Consider the following 26,073-nt stretch of genomic DNA (forward strand, 5'->3'; position numbering starts at 1 on the left):
GAGCTTACTATGATTTTCAAAGACTTCCATGAGTAGGGTCCACTGCACAGCATGGCTTCCTTAGGCTGTTAACCAGCAGCATATGACATTATCTAGTATTTGTGAGGTGCCAACTAAGAGAAATATATTGTTTGGGAACTTTAGAAGACTATTTCCTTCCAATAGCTAATTTGGAAGAGATACTGTATACTTTTTCATTACATTTTCATATCATCTCTCTGAAAGCCTTATTCATGAGCTTTTTAAGTTAAACAAGTAATTTCTCATTTTTGATGTATTATCAAAATCACCAGAACTTCCATTTAACCAGCATCTACAAAAGCAAACTAAGGTGGAGGGCTAATTCTTTCCTGGTCCTGGGTTCTACAGTCAGTGGATCTGGTAATTATGATTTAATAAAAAATTTGAATCTTTTTATTCTCAATAGCAATTATTTCGCTCAAAGTATTCAAGTAGTTGCCTCGGAGCCCCTCTTCATTTTCCCTCTGTAGACATAAGAACAACAGGCTAAAAATAATCTTTAAAAAATTAAAAAGTCATAATATTTCATATAAGATAGACAACACAGTTTGCTTTCCTTGATTTCTCCTTCTAAAATGCAATCTCATCAACCAGTGGAAACTAAAACAAAATGAAATTCAAAATTAGATTAAGGGTAGTTTCGTAAAAAATAAGTTATTAAAATTCATTTAACCTCCCATTTGCTTTTAATTTAACAAATGACAGATTCTCCAGCAAATCTAAAATTGAGGGTTAACAATTACCAGGTGAACTTAATATATGTTGCCAGTTATTCCTGGTAAGTGAAGCCACAAACAGGATATTTTACTTCAGCCCATCTGACCATAGTGACTAATTGAATGAGCACTGGAAATGAAGCCAAACCTTCATTTGATACACTCTTCTACATAACTGAGTCTGAGACTCAAAGCCCTGTGCTCAGTACTCATAAATAACTAAAATAAGTCACACAATCACGTGATGTATATCCTGTGATACATAAAACATTTAGTCCAAAAGTACATGCATGTGCTATCTGTACTGTTCACATCTTCAGCATAGCTAGGTATAGACATAAGGCCACAGCAATCTTAATTTATATTCTCCCTCCGGTTCCCTCTCTCTTTACATCTCTTCCCATAAGGAAGCATGCCTTAAATCCACTTTATTGGTCAATACAGTCTGCATATAATTTTTGCTGCCCTCAAATTAACCATAATGCAATTGGTTCATTTTTCTCAACCACAATAACTCTGGTAAAATGATGGATTGATGATTTTGGTCATCTTTGAAAGAACCAGTTCAAAATCACAATCCACCCCATAAATGGGTAACTAACCTGTAACCAGTCAACCTGGCCATGGATTATAGAGGTCCTGAAGTTATTCTAAAAGTATTTGAATGGATAGTTAAGATTGAATATTAATATTTGCTTATGTGCAGTTATGTCAGATTCCAACTGATTAATGGGAATCGGCAAGAATCAAAGCATGTTGATCTTGGCATTGTCTGACTTTTCTCCAAAGAGACTGTCAGTGGAAAGAAACACAGATTGCAAAGATGTTTGAAAAGAAAGCATCTCTTAACATAGATTTAGCAATTAAGTTGAATACAAACAGTACTCTAAAGCTCTATGTCTTACCCTCAAATCTAGGTGAAAAGATCAGTTTGGTTACCACTTTATTTCTTCTGAAAAATAATGGAAAAGTAAATATATTTAACAAACTGTGGCTTCAGAAATACCATTGTAGTAAACAATTTTATTAATACTTTCATAAAAAGGGCATTTAATAAATTCTCTCTAATACCTTGGTGTTATTAAAAGCAAACAAAAGTCATTAAAACAGTTTCTTTCTGTGATTTACATTAGCTTTTGTAGCATTACTTGATTTTTGTCTTATAAACTAACCTGAAAGACTAATAATCAAATCAGGGTAAAAACAATACAATGTGTTTTCTTTACTTTATTTCAAAATAGTGATTATAAATACATTCTTAATATATTTTCTCCCCAGCTCTTTGGATGCGACAATAACAACAACAACAAAAAAACTCACTGTGCTCATTTCATACAATGTCAATGTACAAATCATGCAAAAGAGATTATAGATTAATACTAATGCCATACATTTCTAGATGTGTTCTTTCTGCAATACCTGTTGACATTATTTATGAGGCCATGCCCTGTATAATATATGCATCCTTATGGCTTAAAGAAATGTTTTAAAAAAGCAAGAAAAGAAAGCTGGACTTAAATGATTTTCTAATTAATATTTTTATTCGGTTAATTATTAAGATGGAAAACTAAATATAGAATATAAATTACCTTATAGACTTGAATCACTGCATTTTAATAGCTGCTTTCTCATAAAATTACACAAAGATTTACATTTAAAGAATTAAATCATCTTTATTGATTTCATAAAAAAATAATTTAAAACTTGATTTATATTACATGGACATAATATATTATCTCAACCCCTTCACTGATTTTGTATGATCTATTTTTCTTTGCAACCATTCTAACAGAGTCCAAGCACATGGTACAATGCCAAGAAGCCCACAAAGTGTCAGACCACATTAGAAATGAGCATTTCTTGGATTTTTCTAGATCTGAATCAAATTCTACTAAAAATGCTGTACTTACATATAGATATCATTATTCAAGGGGTTAAACTAACATCAAGGTTATGCTTGAAGCCAACAAAATGTAGATACAGTATTTTAACTGCTCTTTCACTCAACTCAAAACTTATGCCTAACTACATTATCATAAAATGTACAAGTAGAACTAATGAAAGACAGGTGCAAAATAGTATACACTGTATCATGTAGGCACAATGACTTTAGTTAAGGAAAATATATCAGCCTTAACCAAGGATTTGTTACTGTCATTCACTTACAATTAGAACCTCCAATAACCACATACATTTAAATTATTTTTTTTAAATGTTGAACATTTACACCTTTCAGCAGAAGAGTATGAGATAGCCAATACGCTACAGCAAGATTTGAGATGGTGGCAGGCACCCTTGCCATTGACCTCTCTGCAGAAACCTTGAACCAGATTCAAAGCATCACCACACTGAATAAAAGGCATCATGCCAATGACCTATTATCCTCAGATCATGGATGGAGCTTTCCGGTTCCTCCCATAAGTGTCTACTTAAGATTCCTCAATCCATACTTTATTGACAGGATAAACTAAAACACTTTCTTTGAAGCCTTTGCATCTTTATCCTGTCAGTATGCATTAGGAGCCCTTTAATCCATGAATGCATGCAAGCATGGTAATGGCATATTAAAAGTCCTTATGAAACTGTAGATGAAAACAGGCTGTTGGGCACACATCTTCAGGTCTTTTCTTTCAAGATCAGAAAGCAAGTATTTGTTTGTATTTTTTTTAATATTCATATAAAGTTTTCACATTGTCATGAAAAATAAAATTACACATTAAAGTTTTAAGAGCACCAGCACATACATATGGAGACAATTTTTTCGCTATTTAAAAAAAATCTCCAAATTATTTATACGTATGTATATACACACAAACACACACACACACACACACACACACACCCAAGAATGCCAAGTTGTTTATTTTTTATCTTGGAACAAACATAGAAAGCCCTGAAATTAGTAATTAATAAAGGGATTGCTATTACAACTTTAACCATAATATTATTTTTGGAAGCTGCACCAAAACATCTGCCACTTGAAATTCATGAAGTATGTCTATGTTTACCTTCTTGGTCATCTTACTGCTTAATACAGTAATTATAGTAGATGAAGCACAAAAAATATACATATGCAGGGAGGCCAAGAAGGCAATGTGTCTCGGGATGTCACTCCGCTAATCAGGAGCTCCTAAAAATCTTCCACTATCTCCCATTATCAAGGTCTTCCTTCCTTTGACCAATTTGGACTAGAAGTTAACAGCACAAGCAAACGCAGTGGCATACCATTTGCAGTTGCAGACTGAACTGATTTGAGACCAATGAAAGCATTTTACAGTGTGGTTTTGATAGCCGAGATTACCATGATGTTTACTGTTCTACTTGATTATCTGATAGTAGCCAGAATGATGAAAGAACAGGATACTGATGCAGACGAGATATAACTATTAACCTTACTCATTAATTTTTTAAATATTTGTAGTGAAAACTATTTGAATTAAGCTCATAGAATCCTGAAAAGCAAGACAACTGTTGTCCAATAACAACTGCCCCAGACACAATACTATAAAACTAAGGAACCTATTTTAAAATGCACAGTTGGTAACAAATCTGAATATGCTAAATTCCCAAGAATAGCACAGAACAGTTTTTTTGTATTTTTGTCTGTTTTTGGGTTTTTTTTTTGTCTGTTTTGTTTTTAAATTATACCTGATCACAATGTCCAGAATATTTCTGTACACATAAGCTTCAGTTTCGGTTTGGTATACATTTTCTGTCTAAATTTATACTTATTGATAAATTCCCTGTGATCAGGAAAACAATTCAGGCATCTTAAATACATATTAAGGAGTACATATTTTCCTATTTAGTATACAAAGTACTTCATAAATATGAATTATGTTACAAAAATAGCTTTGGGTGCGCTCACACGGTAAGCACTTGGCTAATTTTGGACAACCTTTAAGGATTGTGGGTATTTCACATAACTGAGAACAAACTCTAATGTTAGTTAATTTGAGCCATGTTTAATTCTGATAAACATCACGTATTTCTTCAGATCACCACAAACGCTATGTAACTCACATTGATTTTTTTTCTCTTTTAGGTTTTATGTATAGACAGGTAATGCTTAAGGTGTTCAAATTTATTTTATACTTATGTAATGCATGGTATATTTTAAACAAATATTTGCACAATTTTACATTATAAATCCAGCGGTTTCAAGATGCAGGCCATAAAGGTTACCGATTTACAAATACTATCGAATGTTCTCTCTTTGCATGCTTTTTTTTTTTTCACTTTTCAGATAATCTTTACAGAGTTGTTACAATGCCACAAATCAAAAGGATTATTCCAGTTCCACCAACTTAATCTACGTGCAAGATGAAGGACCCAGCTGAGGTACAAACACTGGTACCAGTTTTCTTGAGTTTGCTTTACAAAGCACAAAGAGACGAAGGTTTTGCATTGGGGTACAAAACAGATTTGCCTCTTGAGGTTAAATTCAGTGTATTATGTATATAAAGCATCCCTTTGGCAATAGAGTTTGCAGTATCCCCACAGGACTCCACAGTATAGGTTTTATGTAGTAAAATCTATTAAGGAAATTCTTTTCTACTGGACACATCTTTGCAGCTACAGTTAATGACACACCCTTGGAAACACCTGCCTCTATGCCTATTAATAATATAGTATTTGGAAGTTAAAAGTCAACACAAGGCACTTTCATCGTTAAATAAATGTCCTCTGTATGAAGTAAGATTGCATGACCTAGATCTTGTTCAAAGCCGTCTGCTCCTCAAGGACCTGTAGGTAGTCGGGGGAACTCTGGAGTTTTGCCTTCAGTTCAAAATACTCGCTGCTCTTCCTTTGCTCCACAACAATTTTACTGTGGTTGCCGCCTATCAGTGACTTCTTGTTTTTTTTGTCTTGCTGTTTTTCTGGATAGCGGATCTCAAAGCCACTGACACCTATGCTATTGTACTCCTTTTTGCTTTCAAGAAAATTCTGAATAAACACATTGGAATCCCTGCTCGGGAATAATTCATCCAGCTCATCAATTGTGCTCAGTCTCTTCCTGGTATCCACGTGTAATAAATCTTTCTCCTTGTCGGCAACATTTCTCATAATGACTTTCTGTCCCGGAGGATCTGAAAACATGAATCCGGTTTCTGACTCTTTCAAGCCACAGGTGTGGCTCTTGCTCATCTGTTCGATGGTTTGTGGAATGAAAGCTTCTGTGCTCAGTCCATCTTTTTTATTGGTTTTGTGGTCATGCTTCCTCAGCTGCAGCTGCATGGAGCCACACTCAGGATTCCCCAGGCCTTCGTGTTTCACCGTGGGTTTCTTGTTTCGTCGGAGCACAAAAACAAGAAGGCAAAAAGCAACAAACACAGTTAAAATGAGGACCACTAAGATACTTAAGATTAAAATAGACAGAGGCACTGGGCCACCAGGAGGACTTCGAATGGGACCCAGCGGGGTGGTGAATGTAATGGCAGGTGCAGGGCTCGTGAATGGTGCAGATGGCTTGTTTAAGAGTTTGGGACATAAGATTTCATTTTTGAGGGACTTCAGTTCAATGTTGGCAAACTGAACAGGCGTCTCACATTTTAGTTCTTTCACAACAATCCCGTCGTTCAACTTCTCCAGCCATAGCTTTAATGCCACCAAGTCACAAGTGCAGTCCCACGGGTTACCCTCCAGGTCAATCTGTGTAAGAGACTGCAGCTGATCAAGGACTCCGCTGACAGGTAGGTACATGAATTTGTTGTTCCTCAAGTTCAGTCTAGCAAGGGGTGCTCCAGAAAAAATATAAACGGGCAGGCTCTTTAAGAGATTATTGTTTAAGTACAATAACTGTAAATTTGGCATCGAGTCAAAGGTGCCTGCTAAGATTTCCTTAATCAAATTGTATTCCAAATACAGATACTGCAGGTTATGAAGGCCTGAAAATATTTCGGGATAGAGTCTTTCGATCTGATTGCCATTGAGATACAGCCTGCGTAAATTAGTGAGATTGTGGAACACATCTCCCTTGATCACTGTAATCTGATTGCTGCCTAAATGGAGCAAATCCAGTCCTTCAAACTCAGTGAAGTCTGAGATGTCCACATCTTTGATGCTATTGCCATTGACGTGTAACTTCTTGGCATTTAAAGGTTTCGGCATCAGTTCAGACATGGACTGTATATTTTTCTCTTGGCAGTTGACACTCAGTCCCAAATCCGAAGGATGTGTTTTGCAAAAGCAAGGTGCTGGGCAAGGTGTAAGAGGAGGCACCCTCGTCTGGTAAGACACAATCTGACTGAGATTGCGGTTGGAGAGGGCTTTGCCTGCCACGATTCCAGAGATCTTGGACGGATTTGTCGTTTTTGGTGGTTTGGTCACTAATCTGTGTAAGGATGTTTGGGTAGTGTGACCATTGGGAGTGGTATAGCCATTTTCCAGTTGAGATGGAGGCAGGATTCGTACATCAAAATCACTGCCCGTGCCCATAGGGCATAATTCTTGTTTGTTGGTTTCTTTTAAAAGCCTTCCATATAAGTCACTGGGCGTTTCACAGATAGCTTCTCCTATGTAGATGTTATATGGCATATTCTCCAGCCACGCTTTTAAAGGCAACAAGTCACAGCTACAGTTCCAAGGGTTATCTTCCAGCTGCAATTCGACAACACGGCCTATGTGTTCCAGAACTCCGATATAGGGGAGCTTCTGGATCCTGTTCCCTCGTATATCCAGGTGGGTCAAAGATGCAAATCGGAAAATATTATCAGGAAGGAATGAAATCAGATTGTCATTAAGAATGAGAACTTTCAGTTTGTGGAGCTTATTGAAGGCTCCTCGTTCAATATACTTGATTAAATTGTAGTCAGCCTGGAGATACTCCAAGTTCTCTATGCCAAGGAAAGTGTCAGCTCGGAGAATCTTTAATTCATTGTTGTTCAAGTGCAACTGCTTTAATGCACTGAGCCCAAGAAAGGCTCCTCCCTCAATGTTCTGCAGTTTATTATTTCCCAGCTGCAGGGATACTGCGTGTGAAAAATTCAAGAATGTATTTGGATAGAGGATATTTAAAAAATTGTTTTGGAAATTGAGGTGATAAAAATTAGACCAAGGTGGTTTCAGCTGATTTGGTCTGTAGACTGAAACCTTCTCACAGTTGACATAGAGCACATTCTCAACTGACACGCAGGAGCACACATTGCAAATTTCCACCGATATGTCAGAATCTGCATTTGTTGAAGAAATCAGGGCTGACAAAATCAGAAAGAGCCAAAGAAACATCTTCTTGCAATCAGCAAACAACTTTATGCTTCTGAATAAAGAGAAATAATCTAAAAAATAAAAAGAAAACATTTTTTCAATGATCATGATTTGGAAAATTATTTGTGTTTAAATCATACCATTGCAAACACATGGCTATAATTATTAAGCTTTGTATTTTTAAGGCACTGAAAACTCCACAGGTATTCTCACTCAGCTGAACAATAACCACCAAAAATGCCATACATTTTATTTCCATACCTGTAGTTTATATAAAATTTACACGTGCAGAACACATGACAAACAGGAAAAAAGATTGTTAATCATGCTTAAACCTTAGCAATTTGAAAACACTTTCTCTACATGGACCACTACATTCTATCCTTGAACACAAACTTAAGCTTCCTACTTGCAACTCTAATGACTGATCCCAGACCATCCTGTAGGCCAGGTAGTTAGCACCACAAAGGCCTTTCAATTTGTAGATGTCTGCTCTCTAGGCTTCAGCTTGATAAGAGGCCCAGCAAAGCCCTGGGTTCAATAGAGGATGGCAATGGAAGGATGGGGATGTTTTACAGGGGACAGTCAAAAGACCAAGGAAGGAGTACTGGGAAGAGGTCTGCCTGAGCTTCAGCCCATAGGTAAGCACACTGACATGAATCAGTTCACTCCTGTACACTAATGCCTTAAAAAATACAGATGACCCTGTGAGGTTCTAGAGAAATAAGCCAGTAGGGGATGGCCAAATTTTATTTTCAGGTAAATAAACAGTATCTAGTTTCCTGTCAGTCATCTCCCAAACAGGGTAAAAAAGACTTTTGTCTTTGCGTCCCTGAAAGCAGGAGAGAAACCTGCTTGCTCCTGCATTGCCTAGCTGATGTCCAGACAGTTTCCCACTCCCAAGAACTGGTCTCCTGCCTACCTGGCCCTCTCCCATTCCTTTATGTGCCCTTTTGAACCCAGCTCCGACTGACACTTGGCTCAATTGCTTCTCTCCTTCACTTTGACCACAGACTGACACTGCTGAGGAGGAGGAGTTCACACATTACAATTCTTGAGTGGCTTCATCTGCAGCGCCACATACATTTAGCACAACAAATGTTTGAAAATGTTTGACCTATAATCATCAGTTCTCAAACAACCCCTTCCCAATATTACCACCTCATGTTTCTGTCTATAAACAAATCAAGAATCACTTAGTGGAGTTTAATGCTTAGTAAATTAACCCATTGTAGCCAATTCCTTAAATACTGCATGCATATACAACTATATGCAATGCTTCATGGAAAAGATTAAAAAGAACAAGCACTGTGCATTTTATTGATACATTTTTAGCCATGTGAGTCTCTTCCATCTTGAAAGGGAAGCTGGCTGCAATTTCAATATGGTTACCACCAAATATTAATTAAATAAATAAATTACCCAGGAACACACAATGACGGAACGATACAAAGAAAGAAGTGTCACACAGAAACTCCTTTGTTTATTTTGCCCACGAGGAATCAGCTAGTGGTAAAACCAAACAGATTTCAAGGTAGACAATCCTTTAGCCAGGACACAGGAACATTTGCATTTTAAGTAGTTTGGTTCAGAATACAGCCAGCACTGCCGAGATGCTCCTTGGCTGCCACATAGACGTGCATTTCCCCTATTCACTGTGATAGTTTGATTGACAGTGCAAAAAGAAGTCATAATTCTTAAGTATGACATCATCCAAAACAACTTTCATTGTAAAATCAAAAATTCACTTGATCTTTTTGCCTTGCTATAGATGTGGGTTTCAACAGCTAATCTGGTTCAGTTGAGTCATTTCTTGTTACTACCACCCCCCCACAAAAAAAAAGAAACCAAAAAGCAATAAAACTAAAAAACAAGGCAAAAAAAAAAAGAAAGCCCGAATAACCTGAATTCAGTACAAAAACAAGAACAAGGAGCATCAACAGATCTGAAATTGCATAAAGAGCTGCCCTCCTCCTCGTAATTTCTACTTTAAGTAGCAAGGGAGAAAAAAAGGCGCAAGGACGATCTAGGAAGTTCCCAAATGCAGCTCCCTTAAAACAGAGGAAGCCAAGGCAGCTGGAGGCTCAGGCAAGGCAGAGGGGGAGCCTATCCGCCAAGGAGAAAAGGGAAGAGGGACTGAAGAGGCAAGACACCACGGAGAAGTGGAGAGAGGAAGAAAAAGAACTAGGGGAAGGGAACTAGAAAGAGGGGGAAGGGGCATTGAACATAAGCCAAAGAAACCTCACACTCACCTGCTACCAAGAAAACACGCACAATTTAAAATCAGGGGAAAAAAAGGCAAAAAAGAAAAAAGAACGCACAAAGTATGAGCTGGGTATCAGAAGCCGTCTCTCGGGCTGCCAGGAGCGGCTCGTTTCCCTATCTGCCTCTCCGTCTCTCTCTCCTCGCCCCGCAACACGCTAGTTTCCCACCGCCGGCCAAGACTGCACAAACCTAGCTTTACCACAAATCGGGCATCCACCAGAGTGCCGCGCCTGGAGCTCCGCGCCCGTGCGGTGGAACTGGCCTGAGAGAGGCAGACGACTGGGGATGGTGGGCCAAAGTGTCTCCCCTGGAGCTGGCACAAGAAACCTCCGTCGGTCCGCCTGGGGCAGCGGTGCGGGGCTCCGCGGAGAGACACGGTCACTGCCACCCCCTGTGCGCTACCTCGGGCCGGCAGCGACGCGGCTGGAGGAGCCGCTGGCGATGGCGCGTACTGCAATGTTTTGCCGCATCCCAGTGCCCGGAGCCGGCACGCAGCCCCCTCCCGGGTCCCAGGCCCAAGCAGCGGCCTCGTGGGCCAGGCAGCGGAGGCGGGGACCGCTCGGAATGTCGCGGGGGCCTGCAGTCCCGCTGCGCACACATTTCTCCGCGCGCTCCGGTCCCACAAAGGGCAGCTGCTAGAGTTTCTGTCGGCCTCTCTAGATCAGGCATGCGGTGGTTGAGGGGGAAGAGATGGCCAGCTCAGGCCACGAGGGCGATGGCCACTGGGGAGTCACTGGCCCGCTTGTCACAGGCAGAGTGACCCCGTGGCTCGGTGACCAAGAGCGGCGGCCCAGGCTCCCCCTTGCCCTCACCCCTTCCCCTGGCCAGCCACATAATGCTGCTCTCACCAAGCCAGAAATCAGCTCAGCATTTGGGCATCTTGCAAAGTCGCGCTGCCAGTGCTTGCCGGGCTTTGCAGGGCTTTTAGAGTTACCCACCAGCTTCTCTCGTATTCCCTGTCTTGCTGGGTGCCAGCAATCTCCGACCAGCTTGCGGGGCACTGCCGGGAGCCCCAGATCCACGTCCGCCTAGAGTGCCTGCGAGGGGGGCGCAGAAAACAAAGCCTAGCCCAGCGCAGCGGTCCCAATAGCCCAAGCTGCCCCAGACCAGGACACTTTCTCTGCCGCCCCGGCCGCCCGGGAGGCAGCGATGCTAAGGACACCGGATTCTTTCGGTCCTCAGGGACTTGCCGCGCCGTGGGCAGGCAAACGGGGGTGGCGCGAGGGGTAACCACTACGGCCGCTTCAGCCACTCAGCCGGCCCCAAACCAACACGACCCAAACTAAAAATAATAAGCTACCTGCCCCCCTCCGCGCGCACGCGCGCGCGCGCGCTCTCTCTTTCTCTCTCTCTCACACACACACACACACACACACACACACACACACACACACGCGCGCGCGCGCGCACTGCCAAGCCGAGCAGGGAAGAGGCAACGCGTGTCGGTGCAGCTCGCACAGCCCCCGCTGGAAATTCACCAACCTCTGGAGCCCGGCGGCTCTCACAGGGTACGCCGCGCCGCGATGCGCCCTGCAATGTCCGCGATGGTCTCTACGTGATTCGCCTCGAGCTCCTCCGCGCCCCAGCTGCTCCGCGTCCGCTCGCCGGTCAAACCCACCGAGCAGCCCTCGCAGACCAGCAGGCGGGCAGCGGCGCGCGCGCGCACCCGGCCAGACACCGCGCGCGCACCCAGCCCCTGGCACACTGGCTCTACCTTTACATACACGCGCCGAATCCCCGTCCCCGCCCCCCCCGCACACTCGCAGCCACCCCCCCCACTCAACCACCTCGACCCCCGCAAATTCCTGAGGCCTCCCCGTCCCCCACCAAGACGCCTCCACTTGATTCCTCTTCTACCCACACAGCGGGAAAGACAGCGCACTTTCCTCCCGGCATCCGCCTCCTCTATTTTGCCTAAAACACCCCCTAGGTAGGAGCGACCCCTTTCCTCATGCGTAGAGACCCCAGTCCCCCAACACGGGCGCAACAGCCTCCATCCCCCCCACCACATACACGCACACTCGAGTCCTTTCTCCTCCCCCAGTCCCCTAAGAACGAAGGCACACAAACACACACGCACACACACACGCACACGTACAACCGGGGCGTTCCTTTGAGAGAGCAACCAAGAACCCAGGCAAAGCCAAAGAAACGTCGGAGAGCCTGGGGGAAGGGGGATCCAGGGAGGTAGATAGGGGCGTCGAGTCTACGCGGAATTGAATAATTCCAGGATCCAGGGGGGTGAGTCAACAACAATGACATTCAAAGGCAACAATCGCACTTGGGTTTTGTATCACGGTACCTTTGGCTAATTGTCACCCCGCAGAATAGAGGGCTCCAGGAATACTTCGGTAGCGGGCGATCCTGGATGGAGCTTTCTTGGGACCAGTTTCTTGGGATCCGGCAGTATTCGCACTCCCCCTACCTGTCTGCGCAAAAGGGGTTGGGGGCTTTAAGGCAAAAGTGTGAAGCTTTAGCCCAAAGTGAGACTATTTAGTGGGTTTAGGAAGAGACGGGTTAAGTCTCTGCACCTTAGAACTCTGAGAGCCTTCGGTGCAGAACGGGTTAAGCAGGGAGATTAAGGAGCTGGGGGTGGGGAGAAGGGATAGGGATAGAGGAGAGGGAGGTGTGGGACTAGGAGAGATGCCGCACTTGCGACCAAAAGAAGGAAAAAAAAAAAAACCTGCTTGGGCTGCTGAGCATGCCCAGTTCCCAGCTCTAGCCCTATAAGGGAGGCATTGTGTGCGTTCCACTTCTCCGGGCTTTCGTGGTGACCGGGAGGGGACTTTAGTTGGGGAGGGTGGTGGTGAATGGGAGACTTTAGGAAAGGGGGACAAGGTTTGGAGCTTTGGGGCTGTGCAGAAGGGTCTGTAAAGAAGGAACAGGAAGAGACCCACAGGGTAGCTCGGGGAGACAGAAAAGGAGACAAAATAGACTAGGAAAAGTCACTTCAGTAGCCCCCTCATTGTCGTGTCTATACCAAAGAGGCTTTAGCAGTTGAATCTCAAATATCCAGAGGCTGCAAATCCAGCGTGTGGATTATCTAGGCTCCTTTCTTCTACCCATTTGTTAGTGCCTCCACAAGAGGGTAAGAATGCCCTCAGGAAGGGCTAATGTTCAAACCAGCTTCATGCAGAGTGGTAATTGAGTTAATAAGCTTAGTAAGAAAGCAAATGTACCTGTGGGGGGGAGGAGTTGGGCTGTCACGTATGTAATTCAAATACCTGGCTTTCAGAACAAGAAGAGGCTAAAACGGTCATTTTGCTCCCCTCCCCACAACCTTGCTGTTTTTGTAGATACTTGGCTAAGAAAAACAACCTCTCTCTTTACTTTGTGTCTGTGGGAATAAACTGGCTTTATGTAAATAGAGCTAAGTTATAAATGGGAAGTATTTCCCTAGGAATCCAAGTAGCCCATTCTTTGCCACATTTCAGGTAATATGGCAGGGCCCATTTCTTCAGGATGTATGTTCTGGTTAATCCACTTATTAAAATTTCAGTAGCTCTAGCCACAATAGGATATAGCCAGTACCCAGAAATGCTTTTACTTAAAAGTGAAAAACTCTTTAAGCTGAAACTAGTAATAGCTTTGAAACCAGAATTTGGCTGTCTGCCTGAACTCCTCCAGTTAAACATTTACCATAATTGGTTGATGTTTAAAGGCCTCAAATCTAGGCAAAAAATCTGATGAACAAAGGATTTATGACATTATTTGTGGCTACTGTTCTAACTTCTATATTATCTGTAGTACCTATTCATATGTAAGTATAAATTTTTTCATTTTTGTCATTTCATGAAGCTGCCTTGAGGTTATATTCATGCAAATGTTTGCTGGGCACAGCATGTATACAGAGATGCACACACAATATTTAAATGAATACTTAAATAGATATGTGTATATAGGCATATTTCATTATGACCTTGGTAAATATTGCATCTCTCATAAAGAACCCTTTCTCCACCCCCACTCCTCATTGCCTTTAAAAATTTCATCTTCTCTTTTAGCAACAAGCTAGATGCAGAAATTGAGTGGGCAGCAGTGGTAAAATTTGCTATATTCAATGTGAAATCCATTACGTGATAGCATTGCTTAAGGAAACATGAAAGGATCCGTCCATAACAACATATGTACTTGTGCAGCTCCTCTTAGTAAGGTGAAATTTGTTTCCTCCATAGGTAACAGCTGCAGTATGTTCAAAAATCCCTCTACTGTTGTACATTTGAACAAAACAGATCCTGCTAATTAAGAACTCACATTTGCATTATATTGTATAATGCAATTTGAAAGTGGTAATGGATACCAAAACAAGTTGACATTTATTCAAAATGTAAAGGATTCAGGAAGCTACAATATATTTTATCAGGATAGGTGAATTGTTTGTCCTTTACTATAAATGTTAACAAGATTCAATAGAATGAGCAAAAAAAATTTTACCTGAAAATATAATGCACATTCCAAGTACTGTGATAGCTGAAAAGGCCAGATTTGGACAGTAAATATCAGATGATTTAAATGCCTATCTTTATTTAACTTTAGAAACTGTTCTGAGAGTTGACTATATTTGACTGCAATAACTGTGGAACGTTCTTTTTCATGTGAGTATAGAGACAGAAATCTGAAAACAAGTACAGCTAGAACATCAATAAGTTACAATTAATAATAGTGTTAAGAACTTATCAGTGATATCCAACTCATTAAAATGAATGCTTTAATATAAAATATATTCCTGCTTAAAAATGATTAAGTGGATATTCATAAAAATGACATATAAGTAACAGCTCCCATGCCTTCTGCTTCTTTTGCATTCAAAGTAATTTAAACACCCAATCCTTTAGTCCTGCAGTCTCTTTTCTGTCTCCTAGAGCTACATGCGCTATCCATATAGAACAATAGTAAACTAAGGGAAATTGTTAGCTTAAAAAAAGGGAGTACATATATAAATAAATAAAAGTGTTAAGAAAACTCTAGCACTATTTATGGCAATTGAAAGAAAAACAAAGTTGATGTTCTTCCTTAGATATATGAATGCAAATGTTGTGAGATGGATTTGCAATAGCCTCATAGTTTTCCTCAAATGTTTCACGTACTTAATCTTGGCTTGGCAAGGAGTACAACTAGAACCATAGGACAACGCTGATATAGTGTGTCTCCCTCCTTCAGGGCAAATAAACAACTGCACCAAGAATTTTACCAAGCTCCTGAATATCCTTAATTCCAAAGGCAGTTTTAGTCAATCAAATACCAGCAACCAAAAATGATTATAACACCAAAAACCTTGGCCCTCGTCAGTGGTCTTTCACTTTCATTATATTCCTCATTCATTCTGCTTGTCTTGCTGCTGTTTAAAATCAAATTAGCTTTAATTTTGCTATCCAGGTATCACAGATCATTCTGTGTATCTTAATTTTGAAGATTTATTTATTCTCTGGCATTTTAAAAATTCACAAACTTGGCATTTCTCTAAGTAGAAGACAAGAAAGTTCTTAAGATGTTAATATATCATCTTGGAAGAGATGTTTCTATGATCAAATAAGTTTAGAAGACCCTTGATTCTGTAAACCTAAACAATTTTTTTAACTTTGGAATTTTTTAGCAAATTCAATTATATTGAAAGTGGCTTCTGACTTACGAGAGGAAAGGAATATAGCATGTAGCATTTCTCAAACTTATTTGACAACGAAATACTTTTTTTTGTGATCATATACACTTTGAGAAATCTTGTACTAACTGCTCATTTTTGCAAACTTTGTGGAATTTAGGAGCTGAAAGGTAGCTTTCAGACCATAATCTAATCCATACCATAGTAGCTACTATCTATTGAGTGCCTCTTCTTAGCCACGTTGCCGCCAAACATTATTTCATTTAGTTCTTTGGACAATACTACAAGACAGAGATTCTTCTTTTTCTTTAAGAAACGAGGTTCAGGGAAGTTAGGTAATTTGCCCAACATCACACAGTGAGTGACAGTCAAGATTTGACCCCAGGTCTTTGAGGTCTTCCCAATACTCCACACTTCATTGTCCACAGAGGAATCAAGGCACTTTTAATTTTTTTTTTTTTTTTTTGTGAGGAGGTCAGCCCTGTGCTAACATCTGCCGATCCTCCTCTTTTTTTGCTGAGGAAGACTGGCCCTGGGCTAACCTCTGTGCCCATCTTCCTCCACTTTATATGGGATACCACCACAGCATGGCTTGCCAAGCAGTGCGTCAGTGCACGCCCGGGATCCGAACCGGCGAACCCCGGGCCGCCGCAGCAGAGCGCGCACACTTAACTGCTTGCGCAACTGGGCCAGCCCAAGGCACTTTTAATTTTTGAAAGCATAATGGATTTTTCCCCCAAAGATAAACAATTGGGACATAAATGTTTGTAAGTTTTAAAGTATTAATGCTCAACACTAGAATAAACCAATAAAGGACATGAACAATAGTTCACATCAATTATGCATAACAATATCTCTTAAATCAGCTGATTTTACCCTTTGCCAATAGTGGGCTTATTCCATCCCTCCTGCTCTTTCAGCTTGCATGCGTGAGTTGATCCTGAACCCGTGATGATGTCTCAATTGTCCTTGATTAGAAACAATTGCCTTTGCTACTGCCAAATGGAGCCGTGTAAAGCAGTAGTGTTCATCCCTAGACTTATTACAGAGTTAAAGACAAAAGAACTGTTATCCAATAGGGCACTGAGTAAATTGGAAGAGGTGAGATTAGTTGAATAATTGATTAGATTATATCAACTAACCTGCCTTTCCATTTTTCCCAGGCTACCTCTTTATATTACAGTCCGTAACCTGTTTTTTGTTTTTTGTTTATTTCAGAACCTAAGGTGTCATCTGTTAATGCATTAAAGTCTGAGTACTTCAGGCATTGTCTGATTTTTCACGTGATAATCCATTCACACACTATTTCTGGAGGATTAATAAAGAAGAGTATGTTGTTTTGAAGGATCTTTGTAATTTTGGCTCCTAATGAGTACTTGTTCATATGGCTCGCTAGTACCACCTATATTCTATAGAATATCATTTTTTTAAGCCATGGATGCTGATATAATGGTGTCTGTTCTCTTTACCCATTTTCTTTCTGAGTGTTCTCTAACTTGAAGAAGTCTCATCTTTCTCACTCACTGTCAAAGATTAGGGCCCAGAAACAAGCTCAACTGCCCTTGGACAACTCAAAGATAATAAAGATCATGAAATAGAAAATAGGAAGTTAATAGCCAAACAATCTACTGTGAGAATTACTCCCATGGGCTGTACAAGTTCCGTAATACCAACCAAAGCTTTGTCAGAAAGACAGAAAGTTGATGAGAATCCTTCCTTTTTTACCATGCTCAATTCTATCTGGGGAACTAGAGTACTATCCTCAGCCAGCAAAACATTTTTTTATTTTGCAAAAATATTGAGGTTTTTTTTTTCATGCTTTTATGCTTTTATAAGCGCATTATTTTTCCTTAGAAATTTAAACTTAAAACTTTCCTTCAAAATTGATCTTATTTCTAAGCCCTCCTCTTCTGTTTTAGAGATTCCTTTTGGACAATTCAAAACATGGGTCAAAATCAGGGGCATAAAACAAGGCAGAAAAGGCATAATATGAAGATATGAGTTATGGTGTGACTGTATTCCAATTACTATATCAAAAATAAAATTTATCCCTTTCTGAGGCTCAAGGGGTGAGTCAGAGGAAAGCAGAACATCTGTGTAAGCCAGTGTTATGTATCTATGATTGACTACCTTCTTTTTCAGTTCAAAATTGGAGCTTCTGTTTCCCTGATCTGACTCAAATTGAGTAATGTCTACCCACATAAGGTCTTCATGAGAAAACTGTCCTCAGTCTCATGCCAAGGGATCACAGTATAGGAAAAATTATCATCACGGAAAATTCCTGCTATATTGTTATGTGCATACAATTGTTAATCATAGAGCTTCAGGGTTTAAAGGGACCTTAAAATTCTTATGGTTGAACCACTACCAGTTAAAGCTGAAATCTTCATCAGATGAACACTCAGTGCTTGAATACACCCAATGATGGGGAGCTCACCCAGAGTAGAAGCTCCAGTGAATCACCTAGAAAATTAATTACAGAATTTTTGAAAGTTTTACTGTTTTGTAAATGTGAAAGAAACATAAAATTAGGCCTATGAAGATTTTAGAGAATATGAAATTTGGAACCAGATGGACTTGGGGTGAAATTCTTGTTTGACTATTTAATAGCTCTGGAATTTAAGGCAGTTAACTTTTCTGAGCATTCATTGCCTCCTTTGTAAAATGGGTATGACAAACTCAATCACCCTGAGTTTTATGAGGATTAAGATAACGTTTACAAAACACCTAAAATGCCTTTCTGGCACAGGGAATTATTATTTCCTGCTATTCATAACTAGAATAAACTTTTACATACACAAAAAGCAAAGAATGCAGACTGTATATTCATTTCCTACCTGAATCTATCTAAGGATGATGAATAGAAGACAGTGATGGAGTTATTTGTTTTGCTTATTTTTAATTATTTCAAAAGCTAGAAACCATTATGTTAAAATAAATCCATGAGTACTTACACTTTCTGCTATCCTTTGTTACTTTTCTATTTTTATCAGTTACAGGCATACCTCATTTTATTGCACTTTGCTTTATTGTGCTTTGCAGATATTGTGTTTTTTACAAGACTACACCAGCAAAAAGATTACAACTCACTGAAGGCTCAGATGATGATTAGCATTTTTTAGGAATAAAATATTTTTTAAATTAATGTATGTACATTGTTTTTTTAGACATAATGCTATTGCACACTTAATAGACTATAGTATAGTGTAAACATAACTTTTATATGCACTCGGAAACCAAAAGATCGTGTGGCTTGCGTATTTTTGATATTCGCTTTATTGTGGTGGTCTGGGACCAAACCCTCTATATCTCCGAGGTATGACTGTATTCTTTTTTTAAACATTAATTTCAACAACAACCTCTGCAGAGCTGAGCATTACAAACACCATCATTATTTTTTAAAAGGGTCTTGCTTGCCAGATGAGAGTCTAGTCTAGAATCTCATCTTCTGCACTCCAGACCCACAAGAAGTGGGAAATATAGTTTCAACAAAGTTCCTCATAATGGCCCTGGAGATAATATTAAAAATATATTTTCCTCAAGCCTATCACTGAATATTTTTTGGGAAAACAAACAGAAATGTAGGTAGAAAAGGGGAAAAAGGAACCCAAGTATAGATAGCTATTATTTGTACAATGTTATTTGTAGCATTATTTGTAACATATGTGCAAAAAAAGTTCAAGTGACTTAGGGGAAACTAATTTTATCATTTATCTGTGGAAAATTTGTATTTTTTAGAAACTTAATGACTTAAAGAACTAGCATTCTTCTATCCATAAGATTATTTTGTCATAAGAGTGGCATATGTTGTTTTTAGAGAAAAGAGTCAGCTCTCACAAGATGTGATTGCAGTTGTATCTAAGATCACATTAGTATGATAAATTGTGTATAAAATTAATTCAATCTCTATCATCCAACAACTATTCAGACAGATATAGTGTCTATGGGTGTGCATCTGAGCTACTGTTAATTGATGTTTCTTAGAATATTCTTTGTTGGAAATGTTGAACTCTAAAATATTATCTGGATTCCATTTGTATTTCCCTATAGTAAAAATATTCTAATGTAAAAAATATTCAAGGTAAGACCTCTAACCAATGTATTTTTCACAGACTAAAAGTTGTTGGGCATTTTACTTCTTATAGCTGAAGCTATTCTATAAAATTTCATTTTTATTATCTTTATGGATGAAAGAATATCCAGAAAACCAAAATTATAGGATCCAAGTACTCAGGGCAATGAGAAAAAATTACAAATGGACCATATGATGACTCCCCTCATTTCTCTGCCTATGTTTCAAGAGATGTGAGTGCCCTGAGCCTTGAAGGGAGAAGAGTCTCATTGATAGCCACTTGGACTTCTCCTTGAGGATCTTTCCTTTATAACAAATGGCAGGGCATCGTTCTGTGGGGGCAGTGATCTTGGGAACCTGATCTGCCATTCCTACCCCTCCATGTATATTTAAAGAGGGCTTCTGGTCAAAAGTATAGGAAATGCCATTCTCCACCTTAAAATTTGGTGAATGGTCAGACTTGTGTTGTTAGTTGGCCAATTATGTCCTGCAAGACCAAAGACCTATAACATAGGTTGAATGTCTCTAAGTTAGCACTAACATTTGAACTTGAAATTAAATATATTAACAGGAGCTTCTATTTTGTTAATAAGTGTTTGTAATAAGTTGTAGGATTTTATAAAAGAAATTTCTAAAGGCGACGGATGTCCTGCTATAAAAGAAGTTGAATTTGGTAAACATATTGGAAACTCTATAAGGAGATAATTTCATATATTATTTCCATAGTAACAAAGGACTGGCAAGAACTGGTGAGTATGTGGATTTTAGCTCAAAAGGTAAATATTTTTGGGTCTCTTTTTAGCTCATTATTAAATATTATTATGTAAGGTATCTCTAATTCATTAGAGATTTTGCATTTATTCTTTATCAACACTAGTGGCAAGAACAGATTGGCTAGAGAGGAAGAATGGATAAAGGAGAAACAAATGACATTTTAGCATAACCATGCATATGATGTATAAATTACACATAACTCTCAAGTAGGTGTTTGTCCTCCTTCAAATCATTATCCACTTCAAGTAATTACTTTTTTTTTAACCAAGCATTTTCCTTTCTTTCCCACTGGCTGGAAATTCTGTATTAAACACATTTGCACACAGAGCTTTTTCGGAAAAGGGCAAGTTTAATCCTCAGAGTTCCTAGACAGCCACGTTGCATCTTATACCACATAGACATAAACTCTCCAAAATTAAAACAAACCAGTACCACTCCCTCTTCTCGTCCCCATCCCAACTGTTAATTTGGTAGCTGCACATTGAAAGAGTCAAATGTATATTCAAAACAAATTAGCATGATTCACTCTGTCTATCTATTCCTAGGAATAGAAAACTGCCTTTCCTCTCAGACTCCAAGAACTCTGTGAATTCAAGAACATATGAAGTTTAGTTAAGATAGCCTGACTGCAAATAATCTGCTCAACCATAAAGTTCAGTTCATTTTAAATCTTTGTTGAATACCTATTACACATCAGGCTGTGAATACCAAGGTGAAAAACACTGCCTCTGACCTTCAAGATCTCTTAGTTTAGTGAAAAAGTAGATGAAACTATGTTATAATAAACAATATTCTATAATGTATTGAATGGAAATGCCCTTGAAGCACTGAATGCTCATTTTTAAACTTTACCAAATTTCTCACTTTTATTAAACATTGTGAAATACTGTATAGTTGAAGGCAATAATGGTAGGCTTCCATGGCACATATTCAAGGAAATTAAGAAAATCAGAACATTGCCTTCCATCAAGTGGCAAGGTCACCAATTTGTATGTCCTTCAGAGATGACACAGTCCAAAACTTTGGTATTCCTCCAGATTGCAGAATCAAAATTTACCGTGTGCCAGGCATATTTGGAAAACACATTAACAGGAAATGTTCTACAAAATAAGAAATTAAATCATTTGGAAGGGCCAGAAATTGAAATAACCAATATAACCAAACAAAACATAATGAAAGAGGACGTCAAAACAATGAGAATCTTTTCAAATTTGATGTCCAAATCATGAAAGCTTCAAGACGGGCGACATAAAAAGGAAGAGAAGCTCATGTCGTTTTCAAGAGTGTAAACTTACATAGGTGTGTTAGGGACTTGACTTCTCCAGTGGAACTGAGAGTGAAATACAATAACAACTCTCTTCTCTACTTCATATGGACAGAAAGGTATCTAGTGATCAAGAAACAACAACCAAAAAACCCCAACCTTTCTCGGGAAATAAACGCTGCTGGTATTAATACCCTAAATATAAGCAGGTCTGGTTTTACATTATTACTTTTTCTTTTTTACTGATATACACAAATGTGCCACAATATTTAAATGGGTCATTTGAAAAATATTTCAAGAAAGAGAGGAATCTTACTGAACTTATTTTACCAAGACTGAAAAGTGGGTTCCTTTATATTTTTTGAATGCTTTAGTAGGTCAAAGCACACTGTAGATTTACTTCTTAGAACCGTTTAGCCTTGGGACTCCTACCTCAGCCTCACAGTAATGCCTTCTAATTGTTGTTTATGGATGTCAAGAGACTTTATGCCTTTTTTTTTTGGTTTGCTTGGATTCTTTTTTCTAACAGGGTATTTAAATTGTGTTTTGCTCAGTCCACCACCAACAAACGGTTCTTGAGGGAAGGTTGCATTTGAATTGGAGCAGATTCCGTTAGAACCTTCTAGTCAGGATTTGCCATTACTCTTATCAGTTCCATGGTTTACTGCATAAATAAATCCTCACCCCACCCCCACTTGCTCCCTCTTCCAAAAAGGAAGAAAGATAGAAGGAAAGCTGGAAAAGCAACCATCCTAAAATATTTGGTGTTCAGCATCTTACACTGAAATTCTCTTTTGCTATTCAATCTACCTGAGGTTTAATTTTTTTTCTTTACAAAATTATTTGGGAATTTAAAAAAACACATTTTCCCTGCTGTTGCTGCTGTGTTATTATTTGACTGATTTTCCTTTTATTAGTCATTCGTCTGGATTGGTGCCTGTATATTTTCCAAAGGTTTAATATGGAAAATTATTTATTTGGCCATATTGAATCTTAGCTCAAAATTTTGTCTTTTTCCATATCTAAGAAGCTTCACAGATATTTTCTTATTAATGCTCACAGCACTCTTGTAGATGATAAAAAGGATATCATAATAACACAGTTTATAATATAAGAAACAGACTAAAGCTAACTTGATTAAGGTTACATTAGTTGATAAGTTAGGAACTAGGAAGGAACAAAAATAAACAGTTAAAAAAATCCTGGCTTTCCTGGTTCTCGGTTCGATGCACTAAAATGTTCTTCTATGACTCTATAAGGCAGGTAACTGTAATACAGTCATCATGGATGAACAGAAAAATGTTTAGGGGATGGGGAAAGAAACTGGAGACTGGAACCAACTGCTACTGCCAGGGTAAAGGGCAGTTGGGGCACTGCTGACGTGATCAGCAAGTAATCAGGAAGGATCACGTCCCTTCTCTCTTCTCCAAACTTGCAGTCTCCCTCTAGCTCCCCCATTGGCAAAACTCAACAAGGAGGCAGGTAGCAAAGGAGAAATGTGATTTGCAGAGTCCCAGGGCCAGGATCACAGAGCAGTGTATAGAAGCGAGTATTTGGACCTGAGAGCTCACTCTGTGGTTACTTAGTATCTATAGCCATCTTTCTACACATATTTAACTTCCATACAACAAAACTCTATGCTTTCTGTCCTTCCTCCAAATGAAGATGCTTCTCCCTTTCCTCCAACACAAAGTCTAGAGTCATGATATCCATTTCTAGCTGATATTAAATACTCTTTTAATTCCACCTAAAGGTTATATAATCTAACGACTAACTTGTAAAGGTAACTGCCAGCAACAATCCTTATATAAAATAACAAGGGAGAAAGAGGAGAGAGAAAAAAAGAAATTGTGTGTGAGTGAAATTATATATATATATATATATATATATGTAATAGTTACAATGCAATATATGTTTGTGTGTGTGTATACACATACACAACAAGCAAGGGAGGAAATATGCATACCTGCTACAGTATTTTTTCTTTCATGAGGCTATAAATAATATTATAACTACCTTTTTCCACTACCCCTTCCATGTTTCCTTTTCCTTAAGTCAGGACTCAGCTTTTCCCTGAGACAGTGACGGAAACCTTCATTCTCGAAGGCTTTGAATTCTTAGTCCTGCCCTTCCATCTTTTTTTGCATTAGCTTTTCATTAACCTTTCCTATTGGTCATGAAAGTATTAAGAGGCAGCATGGAAGTACTAAGAGGGCAGTTCCAAATATAATCCTTTCTACTTACATTGTGTAACAGCAAGCAAAACTATACTTGGTAATCAGGATTAATCTTTGGAGATGGAAAATCTATAGGTGGCAGGCGACTTTTGTTGGCATATTGTTCAATAATATCAGTTTATTAGATTACAGCTGCTTTCGATGCCAACATTCCAGATCTCTTGGCCTGTTATGATCACAAGAAGTATCATGGACTGTATCCTGAAGACTGGCACAACGGAAAGGACCAGTGGCACACATTGTCCTGGGCAGCCTAGTGGGACATGTAGATAACTCAACAGATTGATTTTGGTTAGACTTTTTTGATTAAAATTTAAAGTAATTGCAGTGATTTCTAAGATTGCGTTCACCTTTCTCTTGTGATAGAAGAAAACTAAGGCTAGGTCTAGTTGATTACAGGACAACGGGTGGATGTGACAATTCCATGATGGATCAATTTAGGGGTAGTTCACTGGCCTTCCACAAGTTAAATATCTTTGGCTCAGGCAAGCTCTCTGAACCTTTTTATTTTTTCATTTACACAGGCTTCATATATTACCTTGTCTTTCTTTCATCTTTTTTATTTATGCCCTACATCACAGACCCTGAGGACCTTCTTCCCTATAAGACTGGCTGCAGAATAGGATTTAGCAGTTTCTCTCTTTTTTGTCCCTTCAAATATCCTTCTTAATTAAAGAGTTTTCCTGTTAATCATTATGAGTAAAAAGATTGAGGCAAACAGAAATACTATCGCTTCATTCATTCAACAAATCATTTTTGAACACTTACTTTGTGCCAGCAACTATGCTAAGCACTAAGATTTTAGCTGTGGTACTAAATAGTCCCTGCCCTCATGGTGATTACAGTTTTTGGAAATCATATGATGGTGGCTATATAGATCTCAGGCATCTTTCGGTTATTACAGTCATTGTCCCTTGTCTATGATTTCTTACTCTCTTGCTAGATTAGGATAGTATCTGTGTTTTCTAAATAAAAAATGCCCCCCCCGCACCTAATCTGACATTATGAGAAAATTTGAAATCAGAAATGTTTCACAAAAACTGCAACCTATGGCATTGGATGCTAGGCTTAACTGCTTAGACTTTGGTCCAAAGTAGGTTCAGGCTTGCACCATTATTATACTTGGGAAATTTGGTTATAATTTTGATTTTGTAGAAATTTATCTCTCTTCCAGGGTCATTTTCATAATCTCTGACTATGTCCCTCCCTGCCACCTAAAGTTTACTTTTATGATCTCCTTGCTTACGGCAGTGGCTTCCTGCCTGCCTTCATTCCTTTCCTCTCTCCTGGGAAGTCTCCAAATCCAAGAAGTCTTACTGTCTTCCACGTTTCTGGCCTCTGCTCTGAGTAAATGGTTTTCCTAAAAACATTAACTAACCATGTTTTACGACTGGTTCTGTATTCATGTAAATTGTGATTCTTTCACCTATTGTCCTGGTTAATAAACCTTTATCCATGCGCCTGATCTCTCTCTGCCCCTCATTTTTTAATAATCATTGAACTTGCTTTGTGTTGGGCACTGTTTTTAGTGGTTTTTATGTATGATTCCACCTACTCCTCATAACAACCCTGTGAAGAAGGCAATTTTATTATCTCCATTTTATAGAAGAGGGAAATGAGGTCCAGAGAGGCTGAGGTGAGTTGCTTGGGGCCATATGGAGGCTGTGTGATCCTGGTGGCTCGCATGTTTTTTTCAAGGTCTTGTTCCTAACATCTTGTAAGATAACCCACAGCTGTAATATCTGGGCTCCTTGCAAGATGTAACTGAGTACAAGAGCAATGTGAGCCAATAGTGGATGCGGTTACTACAAATGCAAATAGGCTTCATTGATAAAAATGCAATGTTTGTAATAAAGAAGCTGATTGTTTTGTTTTGTTCTCTTTTGGACATGCCATATCTGGAGTAGTGTATCCCACTC

At 39.2% G+C, this 26,073-nt stretch overlaps 1 protein-coding gene across 3 annotated transcripts; it reads right to left on the reverse strand.

The window, feature by feature from the left end:
• Positions 1-1,939: 1,939 nt before the first annotated feature.
• Positions 1,940-12,790, reverse strand: SLITRK4 (SLIT and NTRK like family member 4). Of its 3 annotated transcripts, none has more exons than XM_058534846.1 (2): positions 12,511-12,790; positions 1,940-8,014 (listed from the first exon to the last, which is right to left on the reverse strand). In XM_058534846.1, the coding sequence occupies exon 2, from the start codon at positions 7,962-7,964 to the stop codon at positions 5,448-5,450; it is 2,517 nt and encodes an 838-aa protein (XP_058390829.1). In that variant the 5' UTR covers positions 7,965-8,014; positions 12,511-12,790; the 3' UTR covers positions 1,940-5,447. The 3 variants fall into 3 exon arrangements, with proteins under 3 accessions (XP_058390829.1, XP_058390830.1, XP_058390831.1); XM_058534847.1 differs by lacking the exon at positions 12,511-12,790 and adding an exon at positions 11,691-11,804; XM_058534848.1 differs by lacking the exon at positions 12,511-12,790 and adding an exon at positions 11,147-11,521.
• Positions 12,791-26,073: the final 13,283 nt, after the last annotated feature.

The sequence above is a fragment of the Diceros bicornis genome, chromosome X (assembly GCF_020826845.1).
Source record: "Diceros bicornis minor isolate mBicDic1 chromosome X, mDicBic1.mat.cur, whole genome shotgun sequence".
NCBI lineage: Eukaryota > Metazoa > Chordata > Mammalia > Perissodactyla > Rhinocerotidae > Diceros > Diceros bicornis.